At 39.6% G+C, this 26,174-nt stretch overlaps 1 protein-coding gene across 4 annotated transcripts in view; it reads right to left on the bottom strand.

Moving 5' to 3' along the window:
* Window positions 1–26,174, bottom strand: part of STAG1 (STAG1 cohesin complex component) — a 199,549-nt gene that overhangs the window by 146,475 nt on the left and 26,900 nt on the right. For 3 of the 4 annotated variants that reach the window (XM_080409718.1, XM_080409721.1, XM_080409720.1), the window contains exons 2-3: window positions 9,989–10,118; window positions 3,364–3,466 (exon numbers count right to left, since the gene is read on the bottom strand). In XM_080409718.1, coding sequence (XP_080265844.1) covers window positions 3,364–3,466; window positions 9,989–10,017 — 132 coding nt within the window. In that variant the 5' untranslated portion in view covers window positions 10,018–10,118. Of the gene's footprint in view, window positions 1–3,363; window positions 3,467–9,988; window positions 10,119–18,888; window positions 24,680–26,174 lie in introns of those variants that run through there. The other variant, XM_080409719.1, reaches the window with a different exon arrangement.

Below are 26,174 nucleotides of genomic sequence, written 5' to 3'. Positions count from 1 at the left end.
GAGGGAAAGTGAAATACAATGTTTGCAAAACCAATACCTCAATTACTAAGTCCATGACTTTTAATATCAATTAATGTTATAAATTGATTTGCCTAAATTTGACTTTCCAAGATGTTTGCATTTCTCCTCAAGAATATTACACATTGAGTGTTTTTTTCCTTTCTGGTCTTTTTTTTTTTTTTTTTTTTTTTTTGGAAAAACCTTATTTATTCCTTTCTGTTGCTGCAGTATCAATTATGAAAGCAGGATTTGATTGTATATTCAGACATATACATTTTGCCGTCACCCAAAAAAATAGCAAAATTACTGAATTTTTGGATGAGGGGGGAGCAACAGATACCATTTATCTTGACTTTAGCAAGGTTTTCAACAGGCTTCCACAATATTCTTGTATCCAAATCAGGAAGCTGTGATCTGGACGGGTAGACCACTAGATGAGCGGGCAAGTGGTTGAACTGCTGGGCTCAGAGCACAGCGATTAATGGATCATCCTCCATCTGGAGGCTGGCCGTGAGGGAGTACAACACAAGTCTAACTAGAACATGTCCCGTTTCCTACCTTTATCAAATAGTCAGAGGGGGTGAGAGACTGTGCTCCTGGCAAGTGTGCACATGACACCAAATTGGCAGGGAGACCACTCAATGACATCAAGGGCAAGGCTCTATTGACAGTCTGGAGAACTGGGCTAACAGTACACTTAAAATCCAACATGGACAAACGTGAAGACCTGCCCCTGGCAGAGGAATAAATCCCTGCACCAACACAGGTTGGAGACAGACTGATCAGGGAACAGCTCTGTGGAAAAGGACACCTCAGGGTCTTCGAAGACAACTAACTGGACGTGAGACAGCCATGTGCCTGAGCAGCAAAGGCCATCGGCACCCTGGGCTGTACAAACAGCAATATAGCACTAAGGAAAGTGATTATACCCTTCCACTCAGCACATCTTAGCCCATATCTGGAATACCATGTCCAGGTTTGGCCCTCTCAATGCAAGAGAGGTACTGATAAGATAGAACAAGCTCAGCAGAGGGCTACCAACATGGTCAGGGGCCCAGGAACATTGCCCTGTGAGGCTTTTTTGCAACAGCATATAGTGGGAAAACAACTGACAGTAGTCATCAACTGCAGAACAAGATGTTCTGATGGCCTACAAGGGAGAAATTTTTCACGAAATAAGATGAAACAGGTTGCTGAGAGAGGCTGTGCTGGCACCAGCCTTGGTGGTTTCCAAGACCAGACTGGAAAAGCCCCAAGTAGTATGGTCTAATCCCACAGCTGACCCTGCTCTGAGCAGAGGTTGCAATGAGGCCTCCTAAGGTCCTCCAGGCCAGATTCCATGACTAGCCCTGATTGTTTCTCTTCTTTGAACCTCTTCCCATCCTCATATACCCTTTCTTGAGATTTTGGAGTTGAGGTCAAAAAGGTAACAGAAACTAGAATTGTGCAAACTATTCCAAATTTTGGCAAACCACAGTTTTATAGTGGACACAGTATTTGTTTTACTCTCTGTTCTCTTTCTCAGATCTTTAAGACTGGATTTGTTGGGTTTTTTTACCTGTATTGAGTATTAAGACGAGGCTTTTGTACAGTCAACTCTGAGAACCCTAAGGTCTTGCTCCTCAGCAATAGTGAGCTCACACTTGTAAGCAGCAATAGTCAGCTCACAGTCCATCATTTTATGTATGAAGCAATGGCTGCTTCCTCTTTATGTTCATCACTTTACAATTGTGTACACTTAATGAGCCTGGAGTTATTCTAAGCATAATGAGCAATTCCTTCTGTAGTAACTTGATAGCAGGACCAGTAGAGTGCTTCAGTGAATACTCCCAAGGGAGCTAATGATAAGCTCAAACAGAGGGATAAGAAACACCTTTTGTAACATTCACTTTTCTTTTCCAGTGAATGTGTGGTGGTTACAAAATCATTAGTGTTGCTTTAACTTAAAATTCCTACACTCTAACAACCTTCTGGGTTAGCAATTGGACTGCACTGTGGGTTCGGGGGGTTTTTTTTAGATCTTCAAAACTCATAGGTTTACTAACGAGATATTGTTCAGATAATTTCTGATTTTGCCCTTTGCTTACAAGCTATATAAATAGATGACTTGTTCTCTTTACATGCTTCTTTACAACTTCCTGTAAAGAAGCCCCATGTGTCTGTCTGATGAAGAATATATGCCATCATAGGAAACACTGTTCAAAAGCTTTCAAAAAGGAAGACTGACGTGCCCAGAAAAGCCTAGGATTTAAAATGTTGGCTCTCAAAGCAAGCCCAGAAACTGTGATGCAAATTGAAAACCAATACTAAGGAGGAGTTTGCTCCAGCTTGGCCAGCACATGTGAGGAACACACGGTACTCTCCGTTGTTACAGCCCCACTGGCCCGTGCTTAAGGAGTTAGACTTAGGGCGGAAAGTCTTAAAGTAAAAAAAAATAAAAAATTAAAAAATCCCAAGCTACTAGTGCTATATATAGCACATTCATACTGAGGGTGTACTCACAGACAAACACTAAGAGAAGAATCAAAACAGTAACACACACAAACACCAAAAATCTTATTCCACAGTGTGTACTTCAAGCGATGTAATCAAGAGAACTATATCTGATGACCCTGGAGAACTAAAGTGAAGGACATCATGACACACAGAATTTTTTCTATATTTTCCAATAAATTAGCTATTTTATAAAATTAATGAAAATAAAAGAGAAAGCCTCTTTAAATACTGTGTAACAGGGAATTTTTTCTGTATGTCCCCATTCGTGGGCCAGCAATGGCCAAAGACTACTGAAGAACAGCAAACCTTACACAGCAGACAGCAGTATCACCTGCTGCACTATGCTAGCAGGGGCTGAGGCTCCCAGCCTATACACAGTACACAGCGTATGTCAATTACATGAATTTTTAAGATGTGTTAATAGATGTTCTGAGGCATTTAGTTAATACTGTGCTGCAACTCTTCCATTCGCATTAAGAGATTATCAGTTACTAGGATGGCTCAAATGTAATTTGTCACTTAAAATCCATTATAACTTTCAAAACAAAGTGGTTGTGCTTACTGAGATGATTCTCATGTCTGGAAGAATGTTGCAATACAACAATAATAATAAAATCATAGTGTTCATGAAAGTAGCTATCAAAAGAAAAAATAATAGCTATTATGAGATCATTTTTATGTCCCTTTTTAAATACTCCAAACATTGTTTGTATATCAATCTGATAAATATTTCATACTACAAGTCTTCATAAAGTTTGACATAGGACTCATTAAAAACCTATTTATGTGACCACAAGATAAGATGAAAAACAGTTTGCAGTCAATTTTAAATAGATGCATAACAAAACAAAACTAAATTACACATACTGGAGGCCTGCCAGGACGGCCCCTTTTTCTTTTTCCTTTGACTTCTGCTTCTTCAAGCTCACTGCCAGCATCTGAATGTGCAGTAGTTTCATTTGTAGAATCCCTAGGGGGGGGAAAAACACTAGATAAATTAAAATGATTTGAAATCAACAAGTAATCTATACTGACTGATTAAATATTTAGTCCTAAGCCAGAAAAAAAAAAAAAAGTCAGCATTAAAAGGCTTGCCACATTTATTCTGCAAACTAAAGAACCAAGCATTGTCAGCCCTGGCAAAAAGCCTTACCTTTTTATGGGCTGGACTGTCATTTTACAGACTGGAAGTTATTTAAATTAACAGCTTCTTTTGAAACAATGTTACACTTCAAAAACTGGCTATATTAAACAGCACATTCTCAACATACCCATCCCACAATGTATTCACTAGTATCAACTTTCTTTTAGTAACTACCTCTGAGCTGCTTTCAAAGCCACAAGAAAGCCAACTGGAGCCCAATCCAGCCATTACATCATTAGAACAGTTACACAAATTCCCACTCAGGTTACATCGTGTTTTTTAGTCACCCTCAAAGACAATGGTATTGTGCAGCTGTTAATAAAGAGAGGATTAACACTGACCGTAAGGCACAAACCAGAAAGCTCACTTTGATCTGAAGACATTTATGACTCTTGCACTTAGAAAAACACTTTCGCTTGCACAATGAAAAAACCTTGACATTGCTCAACAACTATTAGCAGAGCAGCCTGCAGTATTATTTTTCAATCATTCCTGTTTTAGACTTAAGACCATACTAAGTAGGGAAAAAACATTACCCCAACTCCCTCCTGCCCCCGCCAAAGCTGGTGAGCAGGTACTTCTCTGCATTGGTACTTCAAAACAGACTTGGCTCCTTGAAGAAACTCAGCTTGTAAATGTTCTTCTGAGGCATTAGATCTCTCCCAAGAAGAGCCCACAAGCAAAACCATACCTTGTTACTGATGTCCTGATTTTTAGTTTGCAAGTTGCAGTACTTGTTGCATGCACCAGTACATGAGTTCTCTGTCAATGAAAGAGTAACTGTAATGATGTCCTAGATTACTCAAAGGTGGGTCAAGTCTAGCTCTAATCAGAGATTTCTTTAAATCCAGTACCACTTCCTCAAAGTTAGAGTAGTTCAATTGCTGTAAAACTTGTGCAAGGGGAAGGTGAAGATCAGACCAATTCTATAATTTTATACAGTCTCAAACATAAAAGGTGGCATTAGTGATCTGGTTTACAGAAACTGAGAAGCTTCAGCAAGCCAGGATCTATGCAGACCTTCACATTGTCTGGGGTTTTATTTTCTTCTTTTGTTTTATAATCAGGAACACTTCACAAATTTGCTGCATCTTCAAGAAAAGTACTTAGTAATGCAGAAAGATACAAACATCATTGTATCAGAATCAAAAATGTTCTCATGCTCCTCTTTACTGAAATTACTGTATTGTTCTAGGTCTGCTCTAACTCAAATAATTCTACAGAACTAAGATGAATTTCTAATATTACGACATTATTTTCCAAACTTTTCTAATGTGTAAGCACAGAAGCACCAAGGAGTCCACAGAATTCTTTACAAAACCTTGAATGCTGTATAACATCTATGAATCTTCTTTTCTGAAAGTAATTTCAATGGATTATCTCTAAATATCCTACATAACCCAGAAAACCAGGCACTCTAGATTAAAACCAGTATTCAAGTACGTTTGAGTTCCCAAGTTATATATTTGTAAAATAGTATTTCCACAAAATACTGAAAATGCAGCTTTGTTGTGATAAAATTCAAGAGAAGGAGTTTTTCTGCTCCATAAAATATGACATTTGAAAAACTCAATATCAAGCTATGCATTTGGAGAAAAAAAAATATGTAAAAAGCCTAAAACCAAATAAAAGATACCACACACAGTTCAAAATGATTTGGTATAATAGGGCCACACTAGTGACTGCAGCTGACAATGTCTATGCAGATGGATATATATAGCCTTTACTCAAAGACTGCAACTCAATTTGACAAAAAATGTGTATTGCTACACAATGACAATTTTTTATTTTAAATAACTTTTGAATACAGATGTGAAGAAACCCCATAAAAGTATCTGCTACTTTCTATTGCTGTAGAGAAATCAAAGCCATTCTCTCTTGCTCTCTGTAGAAAAAAAAAAAAACCAGCTTCTTTCTCGTCTACACAGATCCCTACTGGAAAAATTTTAGGCATGGTGTGGTCTAAGGGATATCCCCCTTCCTGGGGAAATGCTGTAGCTTTGCTAGCTTACAAAACCACACCTCTAATATCATCAGGATAAAGATTTTTCTTATTAAAACCAGATTCAGCAGTCCTCCTAGGCAAATGGCTCAAACACTTCCCTGGAAACACTACAGCTATATAAACAAACTGTACTACTATTTTGCATGCCACAGTCCACAGAGAACTTGACTTTGCTACAGCCTCTGTCCAGGTCTAGCAAAACCTGCTGCAAATTGTGTATTTAGGTCTGGGAATTTCAATTGCTTTGGAACACTGCATACGGAAGGAACAGTTTAATTATTGACCACCTTCTCTTCTTTGTTTTAGACAGATTGTTGTCTTAAACCTGATAACCACACTTCTCTAACATTTTTCTGGTAAAACTTCTCTGGTTCGCCAGAAACCTTTTGGGAAAGGCTCAATAAATCAGTACTAGGGGTGAGATTCATCTAATCTAAATTTGAGACAGATCCAATACAGAAAACAAAATCTTAAGGTGCAACATACCTCGTGCATGTCAGTGTCCAAAACTGGTCAGACAGTTTATGTCTTACAGATTCTCTTTCCTCTCCACTAACAGTAGGGTGATCTACACAACCAGCTCAAATATAAATGTTTAAAATAAACCAAGATGAATTTCACCCTAACAATACATGAGGCAGAGGGGAGATTCCTTTCCAGCAAAAAATCTAAGTATGTAAGGAGTAAGGGGAAAACATCAGAAAGGAAGTTCCCTTCAATCCTTACATTATCTGGAGTAAGGAGACAGGATCAAGTACAACCTACAGACCCTGGCTGATTTAACATTAAAATAAACATCATTTCAAGCATCAGGGAATTCTGTCTGAATCTTGTAACGCCTGCACAAAAAGGCCCTTCCACTGCAGCTTTGGGTCCCTTCAGTTTGGGAGGCAGTGCTTTTTGCTTCTGTCAAAGCCTTGCCTTTGCTCCGGGTACACACACACGCCCCTTTTCTTATTTCTGAACTCGGAGGAGGAATAAGGCATCCCTTAACTGCCTGCAGTTCTGTCAGGTTTTAAAGCTTATTGAGAAGAGCATCTGGCCAGCATCCATCTCCCTCATTCCCTACACGTCTTGCAGAACTGCTAGGAAGTAATTTATCTAGTGGCAGTCATCCACATCTTAACAGGCCAGAATTATCCTATCCCTATTTTACGTCTGTGTGACTAGTCACCTGAGGGAAAAACTTAGGCTTAGTCACAATTCATCCTTTCTGAAACTGTCGGGAGGGAGAATAATCGGGGCCTAAGGAGACCTGCCTCACCTAAGAACAGGAGAGGTGGTGGTGCATAAGGCTAAACCCCTCCTCCATAAGACACCTCTGACACTGGAGAGACATAAGAGAATCTGGCAGTGTGGCAGACCTACAAGTCGGGGGGGGGGGGGGGGGGGGGGGGGGCAGGGCAGGATGAAGCAGACAAATGGTAACCCCTTTTAGGGGCTCAAATTTACTCTGCTTTTCTTTCTGGTTTCTGTGGTAGCTAGAGTATCCTAGAAAACTGGCAGTAACTCCAGGATCCCTCCTAAAAACTCCAGATATTATTCTGAAATTGTAGTAACTAGTCATTGAAACTATCCACATGGAAACAAAGAATTAACAAATTACTGAGCAGCCCTTTACCATGTCATGCTTCAGAAGAATGTATTTCCACAGACACAGTACATTTCACATCTCTGCAAAATAAATTGAAAGAAATTTACCTTCCTTCTACTATTACGTAAAGCCCTACATATAGAGTTTATACCACTACCACTATCCTGAAAAACACATCACACCAAAACCTTATGGTCATGTATCAGGTTTTGTAAATAAAAACACGTCTCTAAGCTTTTACCGGTGTTGCTGAGGTGGCTCAAGGTTTTGGCAGAGATAAATTCAGTAATTGCTACCACGAGGCTCAGCCCTGTGAAGAAAGGCATTCATGAAGAAAAACGGCTAAACGCACAGGCTCATGAATCATGGATGAATCAGCTCTCATGGTTGATCTTCACAATCTAAAGAGGAACATGCCTCACAGCAACTATGAGTCATCCCATTGAGAGAAGAGTCATAACAGTCAGTCACCCTGGTCAAATACACCAGAGGATTTTTTCCCTCCAACTGAAAGACCAGTAAGTGAAATCCTGCCTTCACTGCATCCTGAAGCCAGTTCTATGAATCCAGGAAGACTGAAGACTTCTCCCTTCATGTTCCCTCGACAGAGAAGAATTTGTGAGGGAATATTTGATATGGTCCTAGCAAAGTACATTAATATCTCAAATCAACTTCAGCACCCTTTGCTTAAAGTGGGTAGCCACAATGATTAGAAAATATTATGAAAAAGTAGGAATAAGGCACAGGAGTGGTGGCTTATAATATCTCTAAATTCAAGATTGCTTCAGGTTTTCTCACCCTTCGCCAGACTCTTTTCTGATGAAAGTCTGGCTGGGACCTACTGAATCAGTGGTTATCGCTTTCTTTGATACTTTGTCCACACTAGACTTAAGAGTTCTGAGCTCTCATGAGAGTCTCAAAACCTTTACATGCAAATCCTTCCTTTTTTTTTTTTTGTAAAAAGAAAGATCTCATCTTGTTTATGAGCAACAAAAACTATATGTTACTGATGACAACATCTCACCAACACTTAGCACAGTGGCATTAAAAAACAACATAGATGTTTTCTGTCATTTCTTAATGTTGCATAATATTGGTGGCTCACAGTTATCTTCTGATTAAAAAATATTCCAACATCTTTAATGTCCCTCAGTTTTTTCTGCTGGTGTGCAAATCATTAATTTAGATTCATAGACTGTTACCAGATCTGTTAATATGCACTTTTTAACCATAAACCCTATGATATTTTAATTGCTTCCTAAGGTCACATAGCTTCTTGGACTGGGAACGGGAATATCCCTTTCCTGCTGTTGCCATGACAGAACCTCCCAGCTTTTTGTACTTGGCACATTTTACAAGCACACCCTCACTTCCAGAATGTGGCACATCCAGGAAAATATGAACCAAGAAAAAAAATTTTTGACAACTACCCTCTGAGCTAACCAGAGCCCCCTGGGCTGGCACCCACCAGGGCCACCCATCCAGGCCATCCCCACCCCGAGCCACGTGCTCACCCGCAGCAGAAGTTAACTTTTTTGAGAGAAGTTTTAAAAATATAAGGAAAAAATTGCTATGCAAAGCACGTTGTTTTTATTAAGGTCAGACAAATAACTTTACAATCATCCAAGCATTTGGTTTCTTAAACAAAGGGACTTGAAATCTTAAGTTTGGGAACATCACCCAACCTTGATGAACTGAGGCTCTGCTACCCTCCATGAAAATTCCTGTTTTCATCTGTTCATTCCAAGCAAAAAGAGTAACGTTCGGTCATTACCGAGTGGGCTGGGGCAGCAGGGCCGGTGGGCATGGTGAGGGCAGGGGCAGGAGGCAGCCCAGGCTGGGCAGGCATGTGAGGAGAGTAACCAGGGGCCAAGGAGAACCGGGGACAAGGGTGGGGGGAGAGGGAACGTGGCTTAGTTTTTCTCTTTGTTTCTCTCCATCATCCAAATAGTTTTAATTGGCAATAAATTAATTCTCCCCAAATTGAGTCCGTTTTGCTCGTCAGGGCAGTCAGTAAGTCATTTTCTGGTCTTCGTCTCGCCCCACAAGCCTCTTGACCTTGTTCTCTCCCCCTCCCTGTCAGGAGGGGAGCAAGAGCGGCTGGGTGGGCACCTGGCAGCTGGCCGCAGTCAACCCACCCTTTCAAACAAAGCTCCATTCTGTTCCTGTTTCTAAAATTCCTCTCTCAGCCCTACCTGATTTACTGTCCAGCTCCCCTCACCACAGACTGCCCCTCTATTCTTTCCAATAGCTCACTTTCTCCAGGCACAGCACTGCTGCCATTTGTACAAGCCACTCCTGTTTCCTAGCAAGATCAAAACACACTAATGCCACTTGCTGTCTTCCATCGCGGAAGCCCAGGGCTTTCTGCACAGTAAATATAGCTCATTATAAGAAAGAGTACACGACAGGAATATACAAATATGGTCAATTATGACTAAAACCCATACACATTTCTGAAACCTCATAACATTCAGAAACACAAAATAGCAAAGAACTTGTTTTGCTTTTCACAGTAAAGTTAATCTCCATAGATATAAAGAAATACCTTTTAGATTGTGTTGGGGTTTTGGTTGTTTTTTTTTTTCCCCTCACACAGTTTTTCAGCTTATGACAACACAGGAGGCCTGGAACAGCCACACTAATCTGCACTTCTCTCAAGCTTGTACTTTATCCTCACCATCACCTCTGTTTACTTCAACCTCTTTAAAACTGAAGATTTCAAATATATAGAGAAACATATACTCACTGTAGTACTGGCAAATCTGAAGTAATCATTTTTGTAGCACTCTTGAAAGTAAGAGCTACATAGAACTTCTCACAGTTATTATGACAGCTACTTTGAAGCCTCTTTCATGAAAAGAATGTAAAAGTCCAGCCTGTAAAAGAGATAAAAAGAAATTGTTAGACATGATTTCAAAATAGTCATACATTGAATTAAAAGCACTGTAAACAAAAATAGTCAATTTTGAAGTCGCATTACTATTAAACCACATGAAATTTGGAATGGATGTCCTCAGGACAGCTTAATCACAATCTTGCATGCAGTTTTTACAATTCTGTCTAGGGAACATCACTTCCCCCCACCGCCCCACCCACCCCCAAACGGCACAAAGTATTTTATATTACCTCCCATATTTGTTTATGATAACTCTGATGTAAAAACACAAGTGGAACTCTGAGAAAATGTAAATAAACAAGATCAGTATATACTGAGCAATCAGAAAATGTGATGATCTAGACTTAAGGAATTTATTTTCTAGTTGTACAATAGACCAAACTTACAAGACAAAAGTTTGGTTTAATGAGAAACAGTCTTTCCTAGTTTTGAATCAAGACAAAAGATCTTCACCTAAAATCATACAGGTTTTGATAAAACAGGTAAAAGATAATATTCCTGATAACATTCCCTTTAATGGAACTACACCTATTCAATCAGGCTCAGTGGCTCACCATTTTATGTGACAGAATTTCACAGAATAGTCAGAAGCTGTGCAAACTTCTAATGGCAGTAGAAAATATTTTAACCTGATGAAACCAGAGTCATAAGTTAAAACAATAAACTAGACTGCATCTGTGGTACCACTACACCCACTAGTAACATCTCTACCCAACAGACTAATCAAGCAGTTGACTAATGACAGCAGATGTGACTTTACCATTAAATAACAGCACAATGTGACAGATGCAATAACCTTTGCTGTAATAAAACATAGAGCTGCCACCCCATTCTTCCAGAAAATGCAAGTTCTGGAGAAACTAAAATGATTTGTTTCATTTCATTCTCCCTTTTTACAGATCCTGGGGTAATACAAATAGCTGCATGGAGCACTGCAGGTGATCAATGGCAATGAATACCAAAGACTTAACTGCATGGTTTTTAAAACATGGGATATTTTAAATCTCTTTTATTTAAATATCTAATTTCTTCTCAATGGGCAGTTTTTTCTGTGCTGTAGTAGATTTGCACAAGACAGCAGGAAAATCAAGCCAGGAAGAGGTAACATGACCTGACCTAAACACAGTATCTAAATAAAACTGCAGCAGTCTAAGCAAAACAGTATAACATGTAAAGTATTATTTTCCATCCAACTGTATGCCACATCAGTATTTATTTACCAAAACCATAACTGTACAGCAAGAACAGACTTTTTTGCCTCTGGTTATTACAGTTCCAATTAGACTCACAGATGCATGCAACTAATTCTCCCAGTACTTACTCTTTTGTGCTATCCAACAGTTTGACTTACAGTGTCTCATCAACAAATTTAAATTTTTCACTACGTACTGCCATCTCACTGGCCATTTTTTGTAGAGTATCATTAGCAAGCCACTTTGTCACACAACAAATGTTAACAAAAGAAGTTTGGAATTAAAGGTACCACTCTGGCATTAATGGTTTAAAGGGGGTCATCTCCCACAGCCAGTACACCAGGCTAGTGCAGAAGTTCATCAGTGTCACCATAAGACACAAGTTAGTCGGAGTTCTTCATAAGGAAAAATGTTGTATGACATGCTATTTGTGCTGTTTCTGTAACAGCGTTTCTTCATTTGAGACACTGGTCATTACTATGTTTTAAAGGATGAAATTACTCTAAAGGGGGGAATGACATGCCCATTCAACCACATAAAGCAACCATTTCAGACACTTGGAAGAATTTACTATAAACAAACATAGCATCAGACTCTTTTGAGCTTCATACATGAAGAACAAAAAAGGGAACGTTCAGATCTCTGAAACTGAAAGGTTCACTATAACATGCACTCTGGTGGTCACAAAACACTAAAATGTAGGTACAACGTAAGAAGAATATTTAATGAAATCCTGAAATAAAAGAAGAAAGCTTTTGATTAATTTACAACTACATTTTCCTCCTGCCATGACAATTAGAAGTACACATTTTTGTCATACCTTCCCTTTAACACAGATGAAAAAAAGTGTGGTTTTTGAACACATACAAGCACTCTTGCATACACACACACACAGACACTTGCATACACTAACTAGACCTCAAAAGGAAACCTATCCATCTTGGATCTTCAGATTATCTAATTCTAGCAGGATACTGGACATCAATCTTACTTTTCAGAAGAGCTTTCAAAGGAAGTTCAAGAAAATTTATGTGTGTTTCATGTGAGACATTTTCCACAGATGTTTCAGACATCCTGCAGAATCTCTTACATGGAGTTTCTATTTTTAATATTCTTTTTAAACCCAGTTATCACCCTTTGCAACTGTTGTGCTGTGCATGCTTAGATATAGTAACCAGCAGCATACAAGTTCTAGGGAAGTGCTTTCACACACAAGGAAAAGTATACTTGCTCAGGGGTAACTTACTTGAAAAGCAAAGTCCTGGCCTAAAAGAAAGTATGGACTGAAGGGTATAAAGAGCCAGAAGGAGAAGAGAGGAGCTGCCTCATTCAGAAGCGACTGAGGAACCGAGGAAGCCTTGACACTGTGGTAACGGCAGACAACTTGACACCCAGGGAATGCAAGGTCCTGGGGTACTTTCTCATAGTCCCTATCCTACACAGGAAACTGCAAAACAGTGCTGGGAGAAACCTATCGCTGTGTGGTTGGGTCCAGGCTGGACCATCTAGGTGGTGACAAAATTGCCCTTCTACTGTCTTGTGTTAATAAAGGCACTTAACAAGGGTTAAGCCTTAAGTGCTAAAATACAAGCATCGTCAATGCTAACAAGCCAGAGAATGAAGAGCTCAGAGCCAGAAGCCCCAAAAGAAAAGGCACAATCTTGTGTATTTTGGGACTGACCAGAAGTGGAGTCTCGCACTATATGGAATAACGCTCCCCCATTACACAATCCAAGTCAGCCATACCCCTCACACACATCCCATACCTTCCTGCTGGCTACTACGTTCTGGATGCTAATTCACTCTTTCTTGCTCAGCCCAGATACTCAGCTGGAGGTAGGAAACCTTTAACAGTGCTGGGATAACTGCCTTGCAACTTCACTCAAGAGTAACATTGCTCTACGCTCACAGAAACATCACCACTTGCTTCCAAAATTCAGTCTTGAATTATCACCCACGTTGCTTAGGCTTGCTTTGGAAACAAAATAAGGCACTATAGTGACTAATGAAAAGCTGTATGTGCTTGGAACAGGGTTCTCAATTTAGCCATGCAATTAAGTTTGACAACTCTGGGAAAATCATTGATCCTTATGGACTACACAAACGTGAACCTTCAAATTTTTTCTAGTTTTAATGGAAGAGAGACCTGTTTCTTAAGGATTATGTTCTTATAAATGGGAAAATCAAACTCTCCTCCTTTCTGCCTCATTCAGGCCCAGTACAAAGCCATTGATAAAAAACCCTGAAAGCTTGAGACAGATTCCCATTTTATCACCTTTATCCTGGAGAAGAGAAGAGCAGGGGGAGGAGCACTTCACATTTCTGCATTCTAGGTTCTTTAAACTATAATAAACACAATATAGTTGAAAAGTCCTTTAACTTTCAGTCAACTGCTTCTATTTCAGGAGTTTAAAAAAAATAATCTGATGTTTTCATTCAATCCTAATTTTAATGGCCTTAGCAGGTTTGTGGCCTTTTAAGCCTGCACATCTATAGTTTAATATGACATAAATTTATTCTGGCATAGTTAAAAATTACTTATAGAAGAATATAAATCAGGCAGTAGAAGACGCCATGCAGTTGAAACATACAATGGGAAAACAAGTAAATGTTTCTCTTCTTTTGCTTCTGTTTTTTTTAACTATGCACAATAACCAGGGCAGACATAATGACCATTAAATAAAACTCCTGCTTAAAAAAATAATAATTTTAAAAAGTCTTTTCTAGTAAATTGTCAGTTTTATGACATTTTTTTCTTCAGGAAGTATCTCATAATGAGTTTGGCTTTAAGAAAGGCTCTACAATTTCAAAAAAAATAATCTGATACATGCATTCCATGAGTATTTTCTGTAATTTATACTAACGTGAAAAGCCATGTATATTTTTGGTAGTGTTTAGATTGTTTATTTGCCTCTCTGGTGCTTTAGTAATCTACCCATTTTAGCCAAACAACAAAAAAACAAATTAAAAACTTGACACAAACCCTCAAACCTGACAGAGCTGATCCAAGCATCCACTGGGTAGCAACAGCCAAATCAAGTTCAACCAACCTTATAATAAAAAAAGTATCTATACATTATAAGCTGAAATCAAAACTTAAAACTAAACAAAAAAGCTAAATAAAAAAACTATTATGAAATTTAGCAATTAATTACATTGCCTAGAAGATAAAAAAAATAGAAGATAGCTGGTACTTGACTGACTCCCAACTCAAAATCCTTTCCATGTTGACCAAGTGACCTTGTCCCATCCAAGTGCAAACTATATTTAAACAACAGCTCACACCAGCAGAGCAGTATCTTCTACTGTACGCCACAACTTCATTTTCCATTTAAAATTAGTTTGCTTTCTTCCTCAGTGCTCCCTGCTATGTCTTTTCTTGCAAGTTGAAAAACAGTAAAGCAGTGCACTTCTCCATCCCGCTAAAGCCCAAAGGAAACCCGAGAGCTCCAAACACACAGCTTGTATAGAAGAGAAGCTAGGATACACGATGGTGTGCCGTGCCATTGCACGGCCCCATGAAACAAGGTTTGATGTTCAGTTTAGAGACAAGATTTGTCCCCTCAACATTCCTGCCCAACAGCAGCGTTTGGCAGCTAGGAAAAGGCCTGCAGCAGGAGCAAATGACAATCCCATCAAAAGGCAGCACGTTGCACACTGAGCCAAAACTCTAAATGCTTGGATCAGCAAGGTGAGAGAGAAAAGAGGATCTTACACGCAGGCAGATAAATTCTAGCCCTTTACTGCTTCATCCAAACCCATGCATGGCCTTGGGCACACTACTTGAATCCTTCCTGCCCAGCCATCCCAACTGCAAAGTGAAAATAGTATTTAGAAATTCAAAGTGTAAATTCTAAGTCCTGCAGAACTAGAAAAGCAGTCATCAGGAACTAACCCTTAATAACTTGACAAATGCTGTGCTGAGTTCTTTATCACTCAGGAGTTTTTGTTTGCTTTGGATTATGTATTTCTTTAAGTGTAAGCTTCATTTCTGCTACAGGTTTAGAATGTGAAACAAATTAATTCATGTTGATCCTATAGCCACTTGATCTGAAAGCCAAATTAAATCACCTCCTCCAGCTCTGAATTTGAAAATACACAGCATCACTTAAGGCCAAACAAGACATAATGCTTATTTAGCCTATCTTTAAGATAATTTCATTGACGTTCTACACAAAATTCTAAATTTCACATTATCACATTTTAGTACTTAAAGATTGAAAGCCCAAGTGACAGAAAAATAAACACTAAGCACTAGTGAGCTCCTTCAATACGTAAAGTACATAGCAAGCCCTGCCAATACGTGGTCTGTGATATTACTAATCCAACCTAGCCATGATATAATGAGGTAATATTAGGAACACCTAGGCTAGCACAGCATGGTGATGCTTCATTTTCTACATCCTTCAAAATCATACTGGACATATTATTATTACTCTACCTTCGCTCTCCCAAACGTGCGTCTTGGCTGTTGCTGTTACCCATTTAATACGTAGTAAAACCTGCACTTCCCAACCTGCAATGGCACGTCAAAAACAAAGGCAAAAAATCTGGGAAGAGCCAGTTGATACACCAGGAGCTTGTGCTGCCATTCAGAGGGACCTGGAGAGGCTGAAGCAACAGACAAACAGGAATTGCGTGAAGCCCTGCACCTGGGGAGGAACAACGCCATGCACAGGTTTGGGACCAACCACCTGGAAAACAGCTTTTCCAAAAAAGACCTGGTAGACAACAACCTGAACACAAGCCAGCAAGGTGCCCATGCTGCAAAGGCCAACAGTACCTCCTGGGCTGCCTTAAGCAGAGCACTGCCAGCACCTCGAGGGAGGTGACCCTGTCCCTCTGCTCAAGAGACATGTTTGGAGCACTGTGTCCAGTGCTGGGCTCCCCAGTCCAAGAGAGATGGAAATAGGCTGTTTCGCAGTAAAGGGACAATTCTGAACACCGTGGCATATGGTTTGGCTAGGGATCTTTCAGAAGAATGGACATATCAGAACAGCAAGCTGAGGGTGGACAATTGTTCTTTCCTCAGAAAATGTCAATAAGAAATTATACATAAAACAATAAAAGAGAAGTGAGCTCACAAAGGTAACAGGAATAATACAAGAAAAATATAAGGCCGAGAACAACAAAGCAAGACTCTACACAAAATTAAAGCATTGAGTAGATACCCATTAGCATTGACTAAAGTTTCTTTTCCCCCCATTCTTTAAAGGTATTTCCAGATATATTACACATACATGTGGGAACAAGAACTATCTCATGCCAACCCCTAGCTGTCCATTTAACACTGCCTTCAACTTCAGTTGTCTCCTCAGTTGCACCAACACATAGAACTGACTCTACAGGCAAAACAGCTGTCGCTGCTTCCTCTCACCAACACTTTTAACCTAAAAAGGTCTTGTCCAGTCAGCCAGAAAAACAATCTCAAGTCTCACTTTCTAGCGCACAGTATTATTCTGTGCTCTTCACAATTACGAATGCAAGACCTCACACTGAAAGGTTACACAAAGCACTTCTTGCAGAGCTGGGAATAAAATTCTTAAATGACAAAAACCTCCAAGTCATACTACCACATTTCTATACTTAGTTTCATGTCTCTAAAAAGAGTGCTGCCAAAACCAGCCAGTTTTTCTGTATCTTCTGCTACTATTTCCAGAAGGTAGCAGCTAATTCCTGTACTGTGCATGTGTGCCAAGGCACTGACACCAAGATTACACAGAAAAGCTGATACAATCTTTTAACCACGATTATAATAGCACAGCTGATTCAAATGTCACACATCACTCACTATTTTGTTTGATCATCTCCACTGTTAACTATATTATAATATAATGCTTTCTCATAACGCCTTGGATGGCTAATACTAAAGATGTTAACCAAATGCTCTGAGCAAACAATAGCCTGTAGATACGGCTTGCTCAAGAACAGAAATTTTACCCTTTTCAATTTGTAATTATTATTTAAAATCAATTTGATGGACTGAGCATACGAAAACAAGCTTGCTTTCCCTTTGTTATTCTTACAGACTCTTCAGGCATAACCGCCCCTCACTCCGTGGACACCCCAGTGAGACACTTGACCTGATTTTCTGCAGCACTGAGCATTCACAACTGGGACTGAGATCACTGGGGGCTACAGGCACTCCGTCACTCATAAGACAAGTAATTACGGTCTGATTACACAAGACGAAAAGTTAAGGCACTGAGTTCTAATGCTGGTTCAGTATCTGGATAATTAAGGTCTAAATTAACAACTTGCTCCTTGCCATCTGTCCATTAGGATAACATCAGCTATCCACCCGCTTCCTAGAAAGCTAGGTTCTACTATCCTCAAATCGTGAGCACGAACAGATAGATCCTTGAAGTCTTCTGCTTCTCTGCACTTGTATTTGCAACACTCAGAAAGAGTCTTGAGAAGACAAACTCACTCATCTTTTCAAGATGATGCAAGGGCATTGAGAATCACAAAAAAAGGCCATGGGACAAATTTAAATTCAAGAGAGATTTTGCCTATCATAGAAACTGTGGAGTCATCCTCCCAACAAAAGACTGAGCAATCAGTGAAAACTTTTGAAATTTGTCATGAAAATGAATAATGATAGGGATAGCGTAAGTGTTGACCATAACTTAGCATAAAGTTTTAAAAGATAGTTTTCGAGACAATGAAATGCTTCCCCCAAAAAAGGGACCATCCTGTTCAGCTGATTTCTTAGTAAGCCAATTCAGCTCACTAAAACGGCATAAAACTTTTCAGGTTTTTAATTTTAGCAAGCCATGCCAGGGTTCCAGGAGGCTCAGAAACATCTGTGTGCAGGAAAGCAACAGGAGAGTACCACTGGAACCAGACAAGACTCAAGGTGGATGACTACTTTTTCAGTACATAAAAACTGTTGCAAAGGCAATGCAGGGGGAGAATAAGCTCCCCTTCTCAGTGAGAACTGGACAAGCGATGGTTTGAAACCACATCAAGGAAAATCCAGGCAAGGACTAGTGAAGCACTCCAATAGTTTGCTCAAGCAAATGTGAATTATCCACCACTGAAGATTTCTTCTTTTCCCAGATAGATGGGGCACACTTGTCAGGTACAACAAACATTGCGAACTCTGTGGTTGAAACAGCTGGGAAAAAGCAGACCATGCTTTGGGAACACAGCCTGCTTTTTGCCTGAAAACATAGCACAACTGTAACTGTGCCTGCTGGAAGGGAAAGGGTGAGAACCAGATGAACCCTTGACACCCCTTCCCCCCCCCCCCCCCCCCCCCCCCATTTCTTCTAATGTTTCTGTGACTTTACCCTCAATCAAATCCATCTGTGACAATAATTAAAATTAAATCCAGTGATTAAATTCACACTCAAGCACTTCAGTTAGTAAACTGCTTATTCCTGCAAAATAATCCACATCTACAGGAAGGCAGGAATCCCTGGTGTAGTCAAACACATTTAGATCATCACACAGGCTTTGGATTTTCATCTCTGTACAGCACAATACACAATTGGCCAAGAGTGTACACGGTGTATGCACAGTAGAAGCAGTATTAATAGATTTTTATGCTACCTCAGAAAAGTGTTTACTCATCTGTAATTTTTCTCAGCAGTGGACATCTGGTGTTCTATTATTCATTGCATCTGGAAAATTGCCAACAATAAAACCAATTTTCACAAGAAGCAGCAAAGCCTCACATGCAGAACACTGGAATAAAGGAAAAAAAAAACATCAGAATGATTCAGGGTTTTGTTCTCTTTGTTTTGCTTTTTCTTTTTTTCCTCATATGGGACGCTGGATAAGAAAAACCAAGAGGAACTGCAGAACATTTTGTCCAGATTATCAAAGAAAACATGCATTTTGAAGTCGCTTATAAATCAAAAACTCTGGTAAATGACTAATTCTGGTACTCATATGAACTTCGGGGGACATACACAAAGGCTTAAGGAAAACAAGGTCACTAAAATAATAACTTTTCTAAGTTCACGCTGCTGCTAACAGAAGCAATATTTAATGGTTAATATAAAAAGACTCTTGCTGTAGCATGTAGAAGTAAATGCAGGACCACCCTGAAGTGTACTAGTCTTCCAGTTTCCTGATAGACACCGTTACCACCCTACCCTCAAAAGAATGCAAAGGCACAGTGGTTCTTCAGAAGGTGGCAGCATTGAAGGATTATGTTAAAGCATTCCCACCACTGAAAACTGCTCATTTAGAAAACCACACGCCTTGGACCACAAGCTTTGAGAAGCAGCTCTATCCATTTCCTAGCTGCTAGATCTATCAGGATCCTTGTCCTTAACAAAGATGTCACAATCCAAGCCCCCTGAACAGCAGATTTCTGGGCATTATCCAGGTGTGACAGATATTGAAAGCTTCTACTCAGTATTTATACTTACCCCAGAGATAACCCTTGAAGTTTTAGGCCAAGAGTTTTAGGACTCTCAATGCTATCAGTCCAGGAACTGGAAGATCCCAAAGTACCAGTTTTTCCCAGTCCAGGGACTTCAGCAGTGCTCATAGGACAAAAATCTATGGATTCCTATACTGCCGTCAGGCTGGAAATTCAGCTTAACCCTCAGCCTGATGTAGCTAACTGGCATCTGTTCTACTAAGGTTCCTTTTTCCCTCAAATACATTTTTTTTTGCACGCACAAGGGTACGTGGATTTTTTTAAAAATTGTTAAATCTCTCGTGTTTTGAGCTCTGTATAAGAGAAGTTGCATTTAATAAAGGGATTAGCAAATATCCAACAGGCGTTACTACAAGTAGCATAATGCTATCTTTCTGCAGTGAGGCAGTCTAAATACCCTTGTTTTAGTAACCATTTTTAACTTGTAGAATCATTAAGTGGACAGGGGTTCCACTTATGCTTTTCATTTAAGCAGGAATAAATTTCAACAAGAGTCATAAGAAAGCTGTTTTCCTTCCATTGTTGATTATTTTTAGTCCAAATAACTCTGTAAATGATTTATTAAAAAAAAAATTTAAAATCAAATTTGCCTTAGCATAAAAGGGACTTCTCAAAACAGCTCACAGTAGCACAGATTTTTTGACTGTTGATTCTTGACACTCTGCTAGAATACTGACAATATAGTGGTGTACCATGGAGAGGGAGTAATTTCCATGTCCTGCCTCTATCCATCGGCCAGAGTGCCTAAATTATAAATACCTGATACATTCCTAAAAAAGTTTGTGAAAACTGAACAAGAGCCAAAAAAAAGTAGCTAAGGTAGACCAAAAAAAGATTAAGTTAGCCCATAAAATCATTAAATAGGAAAAAAAATGTATATATAGTAATTACAGAATCAAACCCTACCTCCCAATCTCAACAATTTCCTGAGAAAACCCACCTCCACATCAAACCAGACACCCCTCACCTATGTCTCGCACCACTACAATCCCTCTTCTGAAAGAGCCCACAACTGCAGCCTTCCAGGGAAAAGCTACCCGATCCTTAAATCCCACAATGTCCTAGATACAAAAGAAAAAGCTGTTAAGTAATCCCAAACCTGGACAATCAGCCAAACAAGCTGGCAACTCTGGCTTGATTCCTCTTCACCTTAAAATTTGTTTCAAGTTCTCTTCCCCGTAAACTAAGCAACCCTATTCTCCTGCTCTAGGAACTTTTTTATATGCTCCCCGAGACTGGGAAGCCTGGCAGGTCTTTAATCCAAGTACAGATGGAACAAAAACCATCAGAACGCATGAAAGAATTTCTCCCTTTACTACTCACTGAGCAAGTTATCTTGAAGACAAACTAAAACACATCTATAAACTACACAATTTCTATCATCCCTCCATCAAAGCCATTGATGCTACTACAAACGTTTTAAGTCGGATCACCAATTTCTCGTTCTGTGATACCATGTTTTGCCTTAAGAATTTACAAGAACAGTAACTCCAGACCCCATACACTGCCAAATGCCTTCAATCCATCCTAACCTGACACCACCTCAGTCTCAAGGCATTGGAACAGGCGCATAAATATGCTGAAACCCTCACGGGCTCACTTAAGGAAAGAAATTATAAAGATATAACCAAGCCTATTTTTTTCCTAAAACATACAGATATCATCTATTTTTCAGTCTGAAAACTCATACTCTTTTGAAGTCATCTCCAATGTGTGATACCAAGCAAATGCTTTTCTATCAAACTGTTCTCAGAGTCTACACTGATACCAGTCTCCTGTCCACTGGACCAACACACCTACTGTCACAACACCACCAACAACGTGAAATTCAAACAAGCCATAACATCTAGGCAGCGTATCAAGAACCACAGCATGCGCTGCGAGGGCGCTCATCATCACACTCCTTTGCTGGTCTAAAGGGAACTTTCTCCAAAGACACAGCTACACAAAAACAGACCAGTATTCTGAACAAGCTGAACAAATGTTGCTGAAAGGTACTACAGTAGTGACTATTGGATGTCCTCAATTATTACAAATGGCACAGCTTATGACTTTCATCAGCTGTATAGTTAAAACCTCTACTGGAAAAGCATACCTCAAAACACTTCGCTCATCCTCCAATCTTAAAACAACGCAAACACCACAATAAACTTGTGAGGAGATGCACATTTTCCCAATGGACACATGTGACCATGTTGAAGATAAAAATAAAAAGCATTGCAAACACATTTCCCCAGTGACCATAAATCCCTCACACTGCAATCAAAATTCAAACCCAAATCCACAGATCCCACACTGAAGTAATTCACCAAATCCCAAGATGACTTCCCCAAAACTACGCAGGTGAAAAACAATAGCAGGACTAGCAGCAAACACTGAAATAATGATTTACCAGCACAACACAGAACAAAATGATTCCACTTCTAAGTTCTCACTCCTGATTCTAAGGACTTAGGAAAGCACACGGCTAGAAAATAAAAATTCACAATAATTTTAAATAATTGACTCAAAAGGGAAAGTGACTTTATTACACATTAGTTTCCTCCATTCCTATAACATATTTCTCTGCCCCACAGGCAATACAGATTTCAACATCCTCCCCCCACTGCAGCAGAGCTCACAGCAATTAATTGCTTTCTACCTTTACTGAGCTTGAGGACTGTTATTTTATTTCAGGCTGAAGATGTTTGATCCAGAAGCTTGTCTACTACAAACTGACTTAAGTCAACTGACCTAAAAAAATATGTATTACCTATACCTACAAGATTTTCCTGATGGATTCTGACACAAGAGAAAAACAAGGAATCTAAGGACCCAAGAAATTAAAGAGAAGTTAAACAGGGTTGGCTATCCACCAGCATTCTTTAATAATTTCCCTGACACAGCAGTCACAAGAAATCAATTAAATTGTAAGAAGAAATAGTAGAGAAGTTAATATCAAGCACTACGTAAACCTGAAAATAGTTCTGCAATAGTTCAAAATGCAATTGTCACCAGGGAAAAGACAAATTAGCACCTGGGAACAAGATGTATTTTAGCTCAGTAAATAACCCTTTTTATCATTCAGTGATAAAAAAAGCTTTTATAATTCAGTGCTGAAATTAATTTTGGTTAGTCAACAACCCTACGAAGAATCAGTAGGGGGTGAAACTGTCTATTCTTTGCTGTTTAAAAACATCCTGCATACCACAATAAATCCATTAAAATCAAAACTTTCTTGGGGAAAAAATGTTGGCGGGGGGTGGAGGGGGTGGAAATCTCTTTCATTGATCCAGATACAGGAATGATGACTGTACAAGATGGAAGATAATCACACTGCGTGGAATCAGTTTGAAGTCCAGTTCCAAACTGGACAAACTGAAAAACCAGGCAAGTGTTATCTGAAATACAAGGAGGAAAGGCAAGCACAGAGAAGCCAACCCATGAGCTGAACAAGAAGCTGATTCAGCTTCATTTCCCAAGGCCCTCACATCGAAACAGGCTGTTTGCCCTCCATCTCTTGACAGTTTTTGAACATGTTGCCAAATACAAACGGATTTGACAGAACGACAGGTGTCTCAAAAGATTATTTTTGAAAATAAGCAGTGGCTGAGCCTGGTGCTCCTGTGAGGGTGGAGGCAGGGGCCAGAATCAGCAGTTTGTCCTGTTTCTCAGGCACACAGCTCAGCACTGGTTGCCCGTGAGCCCTGCTCTGCCCAGCCCAGGGAAGGCACCGAGCTGCACCCCACCATGGGTAAAGGTGCCACACACAAGGTGGGCAGCCTGCGAGGACATGGGCAAACTTCTGGATTTACTTCAGTAAGGAACATGACAAGATTACTAAACCAGACTTCACTAGCTCCGCTGACTATACACCAACTTATTTCTCTCTTTCTTCCTCTTTGCCCTTTAAGATTGTTTTTCCTCTTGACTCAATAGAAACACATTTATTTGAAGACATGATTACAACTTGAACTGTAAAGCTATCACCAATTTACTTGAATACCCAGATTGTAAGTTAAAACACTGATGCTTTCTTCTTTTTTTTTTTTAACTGTATTTTGCACTGTTTACAGAAATACGGGAACACCTTTTTTATTTCTGAACAGTTACTTAGACAAGCAGATGACAAAAACTGGAAACAGTGTGACTGTGTCTCAGCAAGCATCACTTGTTTTTGTGTGACCATCCTGCTCGTGTTAAAGCCTAGTCAAAGTGCTTACTCCCAGTAACACTGACAGCAGTCCTTCCTCCAAGCAAAGAGGGACTTTTGATCTGGGAGTTATTTACCAAAACAGTTCATTGGACTGACATAGCTGCTGGGCTTCCTGAAATATCTTAGATAATGCTTAGCCAAAATGGACCACTTAGAAGAAAGAAGAGATCTTGCCTTACTTGGAAAGGTTGCACCAGATGAAAGCTGCTCCATGACATTAGTAATGAAACTACCAGGTGTTCCAGCATGAACTGGCAGAGTGCTTTATTTTTCCAAAGATACCCAAACAGAGAGGAAACCTTGTGGCACTGGAAAGCTAGAACATGGGCTTTTCCAGTAACCCTTTCCCCTCCTATGGAGCGGAGAAAAAAAAAAAAAAAAAAAAAAAAAAGGCAACCAAACCTCTTCCACACTCTGATCCCTAAAGATAGCTAACCTTAACTGCAAACTGGGAAAGGAAATCAAGAATTAACTGCCAATAACCAGAAATACGGAGTAGCTGCAGTGAGATGCCTCACAGAAAACAGGCTAACGGATTAAATCAGGAATCTCTCTACAGGAGCTGTGCTGCACAAACTAGCACCTCTGAGGGACCCAACAGCAGAAACAACTTCAAATCCTGAGCCTATCCTGATACAACCAAAACTTGTTGAGGTTTTAGCGGTATCTATCTTGTTTCAGAGCCTGCAGAAGTTAACAGCTCTGTTCAGGGAAAGAGAAGAGTGGCAAAATTAAGGTCAGTGTTCAAACCACGTATCACACTATCTTCAACAACTGGAACAGAAAAACACTTGCTACTCACAGAATTTTCCACCTAGTTAACAGTGATGGACTCCAACAGGCCTGCTAACATCAACCTTCTGCTTAGATAAACACAGCCTTACAAATCTCTTCCTGGTGAATAACAGACTAAGAAAAAAAAGAAAAATTAACAGATGAGAGAAGAAAAAAATCTCTTGCCTAGAAGAGAAGAGAATCATCTTCCCTCGGCCATCAAATACATGACACTGAAAATAGAAAAAGCCCATTTCTCTAAGCACTGCTGGTAAAACTGAGTGAAACTTAACAGAAGCTCCGGAAGAGAGAAACTGCCATCCCCAGAAGCTGAGGCTCTCCAGTGAGAGGGAAAATTCCAGCAGCTGATCCACACAAGGGGTTATTTTCCCCTGTAAGACTCCTTGGCTTTTGTTTTTGCAGAGAAGGGATCAGACCACACAGTTTTAAATGTCACAGAATTTGCAGACATTTTCTTCTGCACTTTGGAAAGGTAAGAAGAGAATTTTCAGTACCTTTTACACAGTTACATAAAATGAAAATATATACGGTAACTGATACTTGAAACTGTCAGGCTGTAAAAGCAAAAGTGGGAATATTTTGAAGTATTTCCTTAAACATTGTCAACTCCCATGGGATAAGAACAAGTTCTAACTGAAAACTGTAACCCCAGGAGTTAAATAAGGGAACATTTCCTCTAGGAACAATCCTTACAGCAAGTACAAGGAAAAGAAAAGCTTTCGTTTTTCTTATACCTGGTTCTACCTCCATCTCATTACAAATTATTCAAATAAATTTAAACATTAATCTATAAGCATTGCCTTTACCCTTGAGGCAGAGCTAGAGCAAGCTTTTCCAGAGTACAAAGTATATACAAGTACATCTAATAAAGCATTCAACAATCATTGACATACTAAAAAAATGCTAAGGGTTTTTTTTTTTTTTCCCCCCAGGGGTTAAATCAACACTTGGCACTTTCACAAATCAATTCTCAAAACACTGAGAACAGGACTAGATATAAGAGAGGAAAAAAAAAACAAAACCAAACAACAAAACCACACAACACCAAAACCACAACATAGAACAGACATTTTCTTTTCCAGTAGAGTCTTGGGATGAGTTTTCATACAATGGTTGAACCAATCCGATGCGTTGCTGTTGTCAAAAATGCAGTCCCTGCTCTTTCCTCTTACTCTTGGCCCTATGTTCCTGCTCCTTCCTTTACAGCGAGTTTGATCCTGGTCTCTCCCTCAGCAAACCAGTAAATGGAGAGACAGGAGACACTGGAAAAGAAGAGAAGGAAGCAAGCAGCTCAAGTCCTACTGCCCTCCCTCTAGTCTTTACCAGGATCTCTCACTGCTCCTGTCCGGACAGCAGAAAAAAAATCTACCATATTGATTCAACTGCAAATGCAGCATAGCTTGTTCATTTCTTCTGCAGAAGGAGACACTCAACACAAAACAAAGTTCACGTTGT

This window comes from Falco punctatus (genome assembly GCF_963210335.1).
Source record: "Falco punctatus genome assembly, chromosome: 13".
NCBI lineage: Eukaryota > Metazoa > Chordata > Aves > Falconiformes > Falconidae > Falco > Falco punctatus.
Note: the sequence above shows the minus strand (reverse complement) of the source record. Positions and strands in the feature narration are given on the sequence as shown.